Here is a 13,231-nt window from a genome sequence, read left to right as displayed (position 1 = left end):
TCAGCGTCAAATGAAAAATTAGACATTTTATATCTTTGACAAAGTTCATCGGATGTGATTGAAACTTTGTAGGATTATTCTTTACATCAAAGTATTTACATCTGTAGCCTTTTACGAACGTTATCAGAAAAACAAGGGAGATAACTAGCCTTTTCTGTTCGGCAACACACAACTTAACGTTGGGCTTTTCTCGGAAACTATAAAAGTGACCGGGCTCAAATTTTATGTGAACGTGACTCATTGTGTTGTGAATAGCAATTTCTTCCTGTCCATCTGATGCCTCATATAATATTCAGAACTGCGAAAGTGACTCGATCGAGCGTTTGCTCTTCTTGTTAAATGGAAGTATCCGAAGTAAACCTTTGTATCTTGTGACTGCAGACAACAGGTACCAGTCTTGGCCTTGGCATGCTGTGCTACACTCTTAGCAGGATGGGGCACCCGGGCGTGGCAGAATTACGTCAAACCTTGACGTCACTGTGGCTAAAGGCTGTGACGACAGAAGGCACGCCGCCCATGGAGAGGATTTCGTCACTGAATGGATTGATGGCGCTGATTGGCTCGGAGCAGTCGCTTGTCGTTGTGAGATACGCATTATTCATTCAGCTAGCAAAAAAAAAATCATTCATTTTGGGGGCGTTTTTCTCTACGAGAAAGAAGGGGAAAAAAAGGCAAAATGGACTCCGATCGATAGCAAATTCAACTTGACCAATCCCACCCCGATGAAAGCTGAAGGAATACTGATTTACATTCTCAGATAAAGGTATACATGAATGTATAGACTGAAATAGAACAACTACGTTATTATTTCACTTTAAGCGTTTTCTTCCCACCAATAGGTACAGTCGGGAGTGTCTTTGGCCTCGTCGGACGTGAAGGTTTCGGAAGTGATCGAGGTCGTGACCCGCATCGTTCTGAGTGACCCTGACCTTGGCATTCAGAGCAACGCCGCTTGGATGCTGGGGCATCTCCACATGTCGGCGTGCGCCGTGGCTGAAAACCGTGCGACTGGTGAGAACATTACTAAATCAAGTTACAGTGGTATCCTGCTTGTAAATCCACACACACATCTGAGAAACCAGGTCTTTAAGGTGATGGGGGAGGGGGGGGGGATATACCTTGAGCGTAGATTTACAGAGCTGGTTAACAAAAAGTGTTGAGAAAGTCAAGACTTAATCAGGGCGGAGTCTTAAATTGTGGGACTTAAATTGAGGTCTACTGTATTTCAAGGACTGGTTGTCTGGTTTTTGGAGGAGGCGTTAATACCAATTCTGATGACGGACTCACCAAAATGCCAACTCAAACTACTGCTACGAATCAGGCAGTTGTGTTCATATGCGCATATATTAATCCAAAAACAAAGAGACTGCCAATTAACATTCCAAAATTCAGAATCATCTGTTTTATTAAAAATTCTTGTTTTTTGATTTTGCGCATACGTTAGTTTTGCTTCGTTTGTTCCAGTGCCTACAAACTACGGGTATCTGCCTGAAGCCAGCTTCCTCCGAGCTATCGTGGACCTACTTCTTGAGGCAGGCCAACAAGGTCAGACACACTTAGTTCTGTGTGTGGAAGACTCGTTCTTTGCTTGGCCAAGAAACCTTTACTAACTTAGACGTTGACAGAAACGGAAAGGTACCACGTGTGTGTTGGCTCCGCAGGACGCATACACATGTTGGGCGAGATGCAATCAGGCATTGGGTGTTTCAGAATATTTCCTTTAGAACGCCAAAGATATAGGTATCTGACTCACAATAGTTTACTTTTCACTTGGTAAATGTTGCTTTTTTGATCTGATCTGTTATTGTTACTGTCGCCGTTGTTCCTATGTAAAAATCAAGTGCGACTACTTAAAATCAAAATGAATGAAATTCAACTGTTTATGATCATAATTGTTGTCTTAAAAACGGAATACAAACTGTTACAACTGCCACATGTTGACGTTAAAGTGTTTTTAATGATTGAGTTTTCAGGTCCCGAGCGGATTTCAGAAGAGCATGTGAAGGTGGCGCTGACGTCACTTCAGGAGGAAGTGAGGAGAGTGCTGCCCCCTCTCAACTGGGCCGGAGTGCTCTCCCCTTTGATGCGAATGAATTTTGGTGCGTTGCCGCTCGACTTTGTGACAATGTTATCAACGAGCTAAAATAAACCGCATAATCTTTGAACTCCTGATGAAGAAAAACTTTGTTTACATTTCTCGATTTCGTCGTTGTGTCCGTTACTAAAGCAAAAAGGGTTTTAGGAAAAGCTTCCTGTACATCCAGTCCCCCCTATCATCGCCCACCACCCATCCAAAACGTTTCACTTACAAAACTGCTATCAGAAGACTACATGCATGTTTGACATGTGATGTCAATGCGTGATGTATTGTTTAAAAAGAAAAATCCATCTCACACGGCATAAATAAATCCCTGCGCCTTGAATATGTGCGCGATATAAATTGCATAAAAATTTTTTTTTAAATAAAAATCCCTGCGCTTAGAACTGTACCCACGGAATACGCGCAATATAAGCCTCATATTGATTGATTGATTGATTGACATAGTTGTGGAGTATTGATTCCCTTTGTCTTGTTCTCCACAGGAGAGGAGTGTAAACGCGCCGGCCTGGCCTTGGCGGTATCCCAGAGTTCCGCAGCGCCGACAGCCGCCATGTTTTTGTCGTCATGGCTGACGCCACCTTTGTCCATGACCTTGACGGTAAGCTCGGAACTGTCTGTGATGCAGTTCATTCAACGTGGCGTAGTGCCCCACACAGTAAAGGGGGTAGATCACACCACAACACGTGTTAATGGCCTTTCTTGTGCAGGGCTTCCCGAACTGTGCGTCCTCTACGTTGAGCGTCCTTGGCCGGGGAGCCCTGTCGTGGTATAATTATTCGCGAATGAAAGGCAAAGCGCGGCTCTGAGTCCCATGGCTTGTTTATTGAGTTATCATTTAGTTATGACAAGTTCGCCCAGAGCAGAGTGCGATGGAGAAACGTCGTCAATGGCCTATATGCTCCGCTGTGGACAAAGGACCCAAGTAGATAATTATAACGGTAGGCCTATGTATTTAAACAGTCCAAAGCTATTTGCTTTACAACAAACAAAAAAAGAGATCGGACCGAGTTTTCAAATGGATGTGATTCTTTTGAAACCAGTTGTCGACCCAGCAAAACTCTTTCAACACGTCCACCCTATGACATGACTATACACTCAGAACGCATGCGCCAAAGCATATAAATAGCCTGCTGACAACCAAAATTGGGACATTTTGAAAAAAATATTGTATTTTGAAAAAAATATTGTAAAAAAACTAGTACATGTGGAGATTTACTTTTTGCACACAATTAAAGAAAGATTTTTCATTGTTTCAGAAATGTACTTTGTATTTGTCAAAAGGCTTGTTGTGTTTGTGTGGTATGCTATTGAAAATGTCAATAAATAGCCTGCTGACAACCAAAATTGGAAAATTTTGAAAAAAATATTGTATTTTGAAAAAAATATTGTAAAAAAACTAGTACATGTGGAGACTTACTTTTTGCACACAATTAAAGAAAGATCTTTCATTGTTTCAGAAATGTACTTTGTATTTGTCAAAAGGCTTGTTGTGTTTGTGTGGTATGCTATTGAAAATGTCAACAATTTAAATAAAAAAAAGTCCAGAGGCACCACATAAATACTACAGACATGTTTGAAAATATGCACAAAATGTTGTTAGTGAATACTCAAAAAAGAATTTACTAACCTGAATGATACAATGAGATGACTGGGTGATGACTATGATGAATATATCCATGTAGAAGAAAAGAAACACTTGCTGTCCCAGTATTTACAGTGCCACAGAGCACAGCTCAACGCAAAACGCCACACCACATTCCAGGCACCAGAATCGAGTCCCATTGCGTTGGGTTTTATCCATAGAAGAAAAGAAACACTTGCTGTCACAGTATTTACAGTTTTTGTATAAATGACTTGTTTAGAACTCGGTTTATGCACGGAGAACATCCTTCTTTGTGTGCCACACTTCGAAGCACGGCCCAACACAAAGCGCCGTGCAGCCATGTGGCCACAGCACATTCCCGGCACCAGAATCGCGTCCGTCCGCTTGCATTGGGTTTTGGGCAAAGTAGCATTGACACCTCGAGCTCTTGATTTGGCTAAACAAAAACGTAACACAAGGAGAGGAAGTCTCTTGTGCATGTTTGGCCACAGAGGTGTAAAATGTTGATAATGCGCTTGAAATGGCGTTCCTTGGAATCAATACTTTTGAATTGTTTGCGAAATATGTCACCAATGTCTCAGTTTGTGTGTGTGTGTTAGTGTGTGTGTGTGTGTGTGTGTATGTGTGTGTGTGTATGTGTGTGTGTGCATGCGTGTTTTCCCTCTCTCTCTCTCTCTCTCTCTCTCTCTCTCTCTCTCTCTCTCTCTCTCTCTCTCTCTCTCTCTCTCTCTCTCTCTCTCTCTCTCTCTCTCTCTCTCTCTCTCTCTCTCTATCTCTCTTTCTGGTGCCGCTCTTAATTTATCTCTCATTTTATTTCATGACACAAGGACGAGAGTAAGCGAGCACTCTTTAAAGCTCTGCCAACACTGATCAAGGCCGTGCCTGGCTCCATCCTCTCCACTTTCCTGGAGAGGTCCTGTGCTCAGCCCTTCCAACAACCTCCGCTGGACCAGTCTCTGGCAACCTGCGTCCTGCAGGGTTTGACGGCTGCTGTGCGTGTGACGGACCCTCCAGAGGCCGTGACTGCTTTGCTATACACGACGATTGGAAAGCTGTACTCGTTGATGCCTGCAGAGTTTCATGTGAGTTTGAGTGTGTGTGTTCGGACAACGACTTAAAAAGCACAGAGAGAGAGAGAGAGAAGGAGGGAGAGAGAGAGAGATTGTGTGCTTTCTCAACTGGCTTCATGACAAATATATTTGGCATTCATTAGTAGGCAATCCTCTCTCTCTCTCTCTCTCTCTCTCTCTCTCTCTCTCTCTCTCTCTCTCTCTCTCTCTCTCTCTCTCTCTCTCTCTCTTTCTCTCTTTCTCTTTTATTTCCTTGTGTACGTTTACAAATGTACAGACATAGACATAGAACTGTAGATCTATTAAAATGCACATTCGAATTTGTTTAGCCCTTCGGGAGGTAGAAGCGTAAAACACCCGAGACTGAACACGGCCTTAGCTTTCTAGTTATGAACTGAACTTTGGTGTTGAAGTAATAAACTGTTATTTTTTTCCAGCCTGGTTTGTACAAAGCAATGGGAGAGTGTCTTGCATGCGTCCCTGACGAAATCTTTGACTCCATCACTGTGGAAGACTACATGTCTGGCAAGTGCACGCTCAGAGGCTTTTTCATTGGCTGCTATCTCGTGGCCAGAGGAAACCAACCAATCACATTGCTGAATGGTTTGATTGACAGTGCCATGAACAGCCCTCAGTGGTATGTTGACACATTTATCGTATGGGGGTTTGACACCTGGTGGGAAAGTTACGCAAGACTTGTGACATGATTTGGAATCCATTTGGAAACCATCTGCTCATTTGAAATACATCTGCTCTTTTTGAAATATATCTGCTCGTGCTCATGAGTTCAGACCAGTGTACAAACACCTTTAACAAAAATAGTAAATCATGTCATATGTTTGCCAACTGTAAATGATCATGTATGAATGGACAGTTGTAAGTATTGAGGTATTCATGTCATGGATTAAAGCCCCACAATGATGTGCATGGCAAACTTTAAAAAAAAAATAATAATAATATCTAACCTTGGACTCTGAAAAAGTGCTATAAAGGTGAAATTATTGAACTTTTCTGGATCTACATACATAAATCGTTGCTTTGTTGTTTTTACACAGTTCTTCTGACGCCATGCTGTATATGCTGGCGCACTGTTTCTGGCTGGTAGTGGAGCAGAGATCGGCCACAGACCTCTCGGGCCCCATGGCCAGGCTCAACTGGTTGCTGGAGCTCCTAGGTCATACCCGTAATGTCGTCACTGGCGCCGTGCCTCTGACGTCATCCGAACAGTCACTGAAAAAGGTAGGCTGATGAGGATGTCATCATTATCACACTGTCACAGAATACTTTCTCAAAGCGCTACAATGACTGAAGTCCCGTGCAAAATGAGTCATGTTGTGTCTTGTCGCTCATGCAGTTGCTAGGGATCATACCATGTTGTTATTTTTGTGTGTTTCTTTTTTCTTTCTTTTTTTCAAAGGCATCGGGTCTTATTTTTACGTTGATGTGGTTGGGTGTGCCGATGTAGCATTACACGCAAGGTTAGGTCTTCATCGAAATATTTCTGATTTGCATTACTAGTGACTTATATTTATAGCAATCGAAGCGGATCATCACATTTCATCCTCGAACATGCAGCAATGTAATCTGGACGTGTTTGCTCGCATGTTTTCAGGCTGTGGAGTTTTCCATCATGGTGGTTGCCGTGGCAATGAACTTGCTGACCTCAGTACGACCTTCATCTGACTTCGGCCTTGACCCTGCACTGTTGAGGGTCATGGACAACGAAAAGGCCACTTCTACGGTTAAGCTGGAATCATTGAAAGACAAAGATTCTATCCCTGATTGGATAAAGGAGCTGGAAGACACTTTTCTCCATCACCTTCCGTCGGCTGTTCTGTCCTTCGAGCGCACCCCCTGGGACCAGCTCTTACCAAAAGTTTGTTCCATTTTTTTAATCTTTTCTTTTAAAGTAAAATGACAATTTAGCTTTTACGAGAGCAAAGCGAATAACATGCCTGCATGTGTTACAACTGTATTGTAACTAAGAGAAGTGTCTGTGTGATATTAAGCACATTGTTATTATGGTGGGGTGAAAACTCGACCTGGACAACAAAATGATGACAGTTGGCGGTATGGGTTTTCTTGTATTTGTGGAAATGTGATGCAGGAACAACTTAATTTTATATCATTGCGGTTCAAATCTTGACCTTTGACTGTAATTGACTGTGCAGGTGTACGACTGGCTTGTTGAGATGAACCGTCTTGCTGATGACGCTCTGCCCTTTGACGTCAGGCGCTACATAACAGGTAACCACGTGAGAGCTTCTTTGACTGCTGTAAGCTAAAACATCACATTGAAATTGTTTAACACAATGTAAAATATTCCCACAGTCACACTCACACACGCCTGCAGACACACACACACACACACACACACACAACACACGCGCTCGCGCGCGCCTACACCCGCACGCACCTACACCCGCACGCACCTACACCCGCATACACATACTCTCTCTCTCTCTCTCTCTCTCTCTCTCTCTCTCTCTCTCTCTCTCTCTCTCTCTCTCTCTCTCACACACACATACACACACACATACACACACAATCACACATACACACACACACACACACACACACACACACACACACACACAGAGAGACAGAGAGAGAGAGAGAGAGAGAGAGAGAGAGAGAGAGAGAGAGAGAGAGATCATTCGGGTAGGAAGTCGGCAACGCAACTATTGAAGTTCTGATGTCTCAGTCAGTTAGTCTAACGGATCCATTTCGACAATAACCCACTGATTTACTCATTATTTGCCTGATGATCTTTTAAGTTATTGTCGCATCCCTGTATTTGCATACATGCTTTTATGACAGACCAATGAATGGTAATCCGAATCAGGGGCGGATCTGGGGGGGTGCAATGGGTGCAATTGCTGGACTATAAATCTTATCCAATCCAATCTAATCCAATCTCAGATTGAGATAATAAAGTTAATTTGATTTAAAGTGATTTGATGTTTTTCAATCTGCTTATATGACAATTTCAAAATCATTTCATGTTTTTATTTTTTATTTTTATATCTTTCCAGCTTCCTTGCTGATGCTGCGTCACAGTTCGGAGTTCCGCAAAACGGCCAACTGGACACGGTTCTTGTCCACTCTCTGAGAACGGAGGGTCAGCAGCGGGTCATGCTGCCGTGAGAAACATTGTGACAAATTGTGACAGACAGACGACGCATTTCTCCGGTTGAGAGACTTGAAATTCTTGATTGATCTTCTTCGTTTCTGTTTGTTGTTGTTTGTTGGTTGGCTGGTTGGTTTTAGTGATTTGTTTTGTTTGTGTGCATGTGTTTGTTGTTGTTTCTGTGATTAGTGGGGTTTTTTTTCTCGCAATTTTTAGCAGGGATGACTTGTAGTTTTTGTTTGTGTTGTGTGCGTGTGTGTGTGTGTTTTTGTTGGAGTGTGCTGTATTCTGTGTTAGTTTCATTCTTTTCTTGTTCGTCAAAACAGACTCCGATGACAAAAAGTATAATCAGTTGCCACTATGAGAGATGAACTACTGTTCCGCATGCTGAACTTGGTCTTAGAAGGTTACTGTGGCTTTGTGAACTATAAAGGCTCTTTCTCTGTTGTCTGCATGGCGATTGCTTCATTCCTTTCCTTTTGTTGATCGGTTGCTTGCTTTCAATATCTCTTTACTTGTACTTCGTGTTTATGTTGATGAGTTACTTTATGAGATACAGCTTTGTAATTACTGGGCTCTTTGGGTGCGGTTTGCAATCAGTGACTGGGTTCTTAAAGTTGATTATTTACTGAGTTCAACTTTCGATCTGAAAGCTCATTATATTCTTATCCCTTTGTGCACATGAATATAGAATATAGCGAATTGTTTGAAGCATTTTGTTGTGTGTTTTATGTTCGTTTGTTGTTTTTTGTTTGTTTTTTGTTTTTTTGTTTGTTTTTTATTCGGGGAAAATTTATGAAATAAAAATTGATTCCAGAAACGATCTTTGTGTGATTTGATTACATGGTACTGTTTGAAGCAGACAGTGCAGTATGAATTGTCGGGAGTTTGCAACATTATCCCACCTTACCCCTCCACACACACACACACACATCGGTTTCCCGTTTATTGATTTCCTCAGCATTCACCTTATCTTACTTCTTTTTGCACTACACATATTCCTTATTTGGCATGTTCCCTATTTTTTGCCTCTGTACCCAAAATAAAAACTGGACCGTCTTTTTCTACACTTTTTTTCTGTTTTCGCCTCCATAACTTGCCCCGGCCATTTTCTGGGGAAAGTTCCATCACTGTCAAGACCCGAACATGAAACTTCTTTCACGGTAATACGTCTGCTCGGTCGGTCGGGCAAAACCAGGGCACGCCAGAGTGAGTTTTAGCATGATCTTCACAAAGAAGGCGTCTCGTCTCGTCTGACATAGCGCGCTGGCCCGTCTTTCATGCAGTGTTCTGGGTCAAGCCGTTGAACGGGTGTCAAAATCACTCAACAGGAGCATTGACAATATGGGCAATGAATGGGAACGAACTTGTGAAATACTGTATGCATGGTAAGAGTCTTTCTGCTCTTTCATCCTGCGAAACCTTATGGCTTTTTTTTCTTGCTTTTTTTTAAAAAAAAAATTTTTAAGATACAATCCTTCTATCTCGTGACAACAGTCACCATCTCAGATTTTGCCAGGCTTTTTTCGTGAGATGAGACCATCCCTCCGCTTGGACACATACCAAAAATCAACACCCTGACTGCTTGCCGGCTGTGAAGGCTTGGATTTGTTGTTGTATGAATTCATTTCTGAAAATGAAATGAAATTACGAAATGAGTTCATCAAATAAATTTCCACTGTGCACAGAGAGCGCCCAAGTTGTTTGTTTTTGGTATGTGACCAAGTAGAGGGATGATCGTATGCGATGCAAAAGCCTGGCCAGACTGTGATCAGAGACGGTGAGCCAAACGGTTGTCACGAGAATGAGTGTGCCTTTGAATCTGAGTAGTATAGAGGGCCCCAAAGGGGGGGTATCATCACGATCACGGGAAGGGAAATTTTAGCTTTCACGATCACAGTTACCTTGATTTTTGTTTTCACGATCACAAACACCTTGACGAATAGAGGATCATAGAGTGATACAGCTGTGAAAAATGTATACGAGACTTGATTTTTTTGTCATCACGGATCACGGGCAAAGTCCCATCACGATCACAGAAATGGAAATTTCGGCAATCACGGTCACAGAAAGGTCAAAAAACGCCAATCACGATCACGATTTTAAACCCTTTGGGGCCCTCAGTATAGGCTACTAACCCAGAAGCCCCTCTCTCTAAGTTACTGCCATGTTTGGAGTTCACTTCGTTTCAAGTCATACCTTTTGTTCTCCTTATCCCCCTGTCAAACAGTGTCAGGTTGAATTTAGGGACCGTAGGTGCATATGTCGGTCATTCTTTGTAAGGCCATCATGTAACAGATGTTTGTGACAGTGACACATTTTTAATGACCACTATTATCCATCTCGGCGGCCGAATGCTGTACTAGGGTTTTATCTTCCTCTTTTCAAGTTAGCCGAGATACCGCCATTATTCTCTTTCTTTTTCCCTCCTTTCCTCTGAAACTCTGACCCTTCCCCCGTTCATGTGTGAAAATCATCCTGTCACAAGAACGCCTGTTACACTGAAAGACGAAGAACACTATTATAGATGCTGTATTACTATTCTGTATGAATGTATGTCAGTCATTTTATAGAACTATCGTTTTTCGTAAAGCGAGTAAGAGTGAGTCGTCCAGTGCTGGAAGTCGGTGGGTTGTTCTCCATACCATTGTGTGACATGCATTCTCTGTCCTGTCAAATTATTATATCATATATTAAATGACAACTATTATGTATTCTCTTTTCTTTTTTGTTATTACTAAATACTCCAGTTAGATAATGATACTAATTAACATTCAACAAAAAACATAGTATACATTTTTGTCTGATTTTCTTTCTTAATTGTTAGTATTTAAACCCATGCTACATCCTCTGGTTTTCATGTTGCACGAGTGATGTACTTTGAAATGCTAGTCATCTACTCAACGTTGACAAACAAAATCTGCAAATATTTGTATTTTTTTCTCAGCAGGCCAAGGATATATTTTGAACCTGTGTTTATTAATTAAATCAATTGTTATGGTTAAAATGTCTCAGGTACATAAAGAAATATCACCTTCGTAACATGGTTTCAACTGGTACACCGCTGTGAAGAATAACCCCGGTACAAAATAGCATGTCAGAGCCAGTACAGGCAAAAGGGCGCCCCCAAAAGGAAAATGTGTCGCTATCGCTCCAACTCACATTTTCACATTGCTTCCATTTTTCGTGTCAAGCTTTTGTCCTCCCTCGTTGTCTTAGGTACTCTTTTATCTTCTTCGTCGGATTTTCTTCGTTGGATATACAAATTAATATGAAGACATTATTTATGAGGCACCTCATTTCAAGACACACTGCGCCTGTTACTTAGTGTGTGTGTGTGTGTGGGGGGGGCGGCAGGCCTATACGTGTATATGAAATGTGAAAGTAAGCCTACGCAGGGGCTAAAGCCGACCCACAAGATGCAGCAAACTCTGACAGCCGCACACAAAGAGAGCCTCCCCCATACCCCTCTCCCCCACCCCCCCCCTCTCTCTCTCTCTCTCTCTCTCTCTCTCTCTCTCTCTCTCTCTCTCTCTCTCTCTCTCTTTGAAAAATTGAGGATACCCGTTTTTCCTTTAACATTTTGTATGCTTATTTGAGAAATCCATAATGCAAAGCTGCCCCCCCCCCCCACCCCACCCTCTCTCTCTCTCTCTCTGTCTCTCTCTCTCTCTAACACAAACACACACACACACACACACACACACACACACACACACAACTCTCTCTCAGAATATAAAGAATGCAGGAAACAACTACTTAATTGCATGTTGGATTTTCCTGTGTAAAACTGATTATAACATTTACATCCTTGACCAATCTACACACAGCAGTTATTGCGGAAATGACATTATGACACATTCCTTTCTACATTTATAGACAGAGCGCTTATTCTCACGGACAAGACCATCCCGACAGAAATATCGCAACACCAACGTGTCCCACACAAACCCTAATGAGCAATTCAAATTGTGCACAATCATAGAAGCAGCAAATAGCCAATTAGTCGTAACGAATTCACACTGTCACAACAGCAGCAGCAAGTCGCCGGACTGGCCCATTGTTAACATACCACCCTTGGGGTTTCTAGTCTAAGATGAGATATGCATCGGCCCTTCCCTTTGCGTCAAAACAGATCGACAGTGTATTCACAAAATCGTAAGACGCAGTTTAAAATTGAATAAAGTTTTGTTTAAACCAAGACGCAGTTCATGACACATCGTAACTTCTTACTATTGTGCAACACTAACCATTACTAATCTACCAACTCTTCGTACTTCGTCATCTGTAGCCACAAATTTGATCAGGATCGTGTGCATATTCGGCTAGGCATTCTGCTTGCTTTCGATGGAACGTGTGTTTGCAAATTTGTTGTTGAGGGTTAAGGCCGGGTTATTGTAGACAAAATGTTTATTGGTTCTTCGTTTTGTTGTCTTCGTCTGATAAATGAAGAAAAGTAAGAATGATTCCGATGATTTCTTCTTAGAAAGCTGTTATATTTGAGTTTTAATGAGTAAAAAGCAACACACACAAAAACAAAGTAAAGGGGGGGGGACACACACACATGCGAGCACAGGTCAGTAGCATCCTGAACTCAGGTCAAATGAGTTATTTCCCTTTCGGGTCTCCTTTATCCCTGACAGGATGCCTTTGTTTTCCTTCTCTGGGGAGGAAATCGATTTTTTTCACATATTTAGAGCTTTTCGTAATGTGTTATTGATATAAGCAGATTCGTGATCGTCGATAATGATTTTTCATGGTGTTGTGTAATTTTTAAATTACAAAGGAATTGTTATGTAAGACAGTTTCAAGCGAGCTATCTTTCGCGGATGTATTTACTGTGTAAATAATTCTAAATATGGCAAAAGTATCACGTGATAATCAACTTTGTCACGTGATCATAACAAAATGGCTACGCAGCGGACGAAACTTTTTCAGCAACCAGTTGGGAGTGATGCAACAATATCACGGTCTCCTTCCCACAGCAGTCTCAAAATTTCGACTTGTTTTGACCTTAGAACGATGTCTTTATGATAACTGTGAAGAACAGAACGGAGATCACTGTCGAAGTCGGCCATTCTACAATCACGTTCGTCTTTCGTCTTTTGATCAGAAACATTAGCGAAAAACATATGGGAGATAACTCTGTATTCTTGTTTTCGTATATTTCGGCTTTTAGACACTTTCTTTCCCTGTACTCCGCGTAGCAATTATCCATCCTGTCAGAGAGACATGAGCGATAGCGTGGACCGATGATTATCAGAATGAGGTCATTAGCCGATATCACATTTTCGTGTCTCACGATTCAAGAAGCAAGGATCAAGAAA

At 41.9% G+C, this 13,231-nt stretch overlaps 1 protein-coding gene across 1 annotated transcript in view; it reads left to right on the top strand.

The window, feature by feature from the left end:
- The window catches only part of LOC138948783 (focadhesin-like), a 106,787-nt gene extending 98,060 nt beyond the window's left edge, over positions 1 to 8,727 (top strand). Inside the window, exons 25-35 of the mRNA XM_070320398.1 lie at positions 382 to 582; positions 840 to 1,011; positions 1,465 to 1,545; positions 1,974 to 2,099; positions 2,584 to 2,699; positions 4,532 to 4,786; positions 5,212 to 5,411; positions 5,830 to 6,013; positions 6,387 to 6,650; positions 6,946 to 7,021; positions 7,810 to 8,727. Coding sequence (XP_070176499.1) covers positions 382 to 582; positions 840 to 1,011; positions 1,465 to 1,545; positions 1,974 to 2,099; positions 2,584 to 2,699; positions 4,532 to 4,786; positions 5,212 to 5,411; positions 5,830 to 6,013; positions 6,387 to 6,650; positions 6,946 to 7,021; positions 7,810 to 7,886 — 1,752 coding nt within the window. The 3' untranslated portion in view covers positions 7,887 to 8,727. The remainder of the gene's footprint in view (positions 1 to 381; positions 583 to 839; positions 1,012 to 1,464; positions 1,546 to 1,973; positions 2,100 to 2,583; positions 2,700 to 4,531; positions 4,787 to 5,211; positions 5,412 to 5,829; positions 6,014 to 6,386; positions 6,651 to 6,945; positions 7,022 to 7,809) is intronic.
- Positions 8,728 to 13,231: the final 4,504 nt, after the last annotated feature.

Source organism: Littorina saxatilis, linkage group LG1 (assembly GCF_037325665.1).
Source record: "Littorina saxatilis isolate snail1 linkage group LG1, US_GU_Lsax_2.0, whole genome shotgun sequence".
NCBI classification, from domain to species: Eukaryota; Metazoa; Mollusca; class Gastropoda; order Littorinimorpha; family Littorinidae; genus Littorina; species Littorina saxatilis.
Note: the sequence above shows the minus strand (reverse complement) of the source record. Positions and strands in the feature narration are given on the sequence as shown.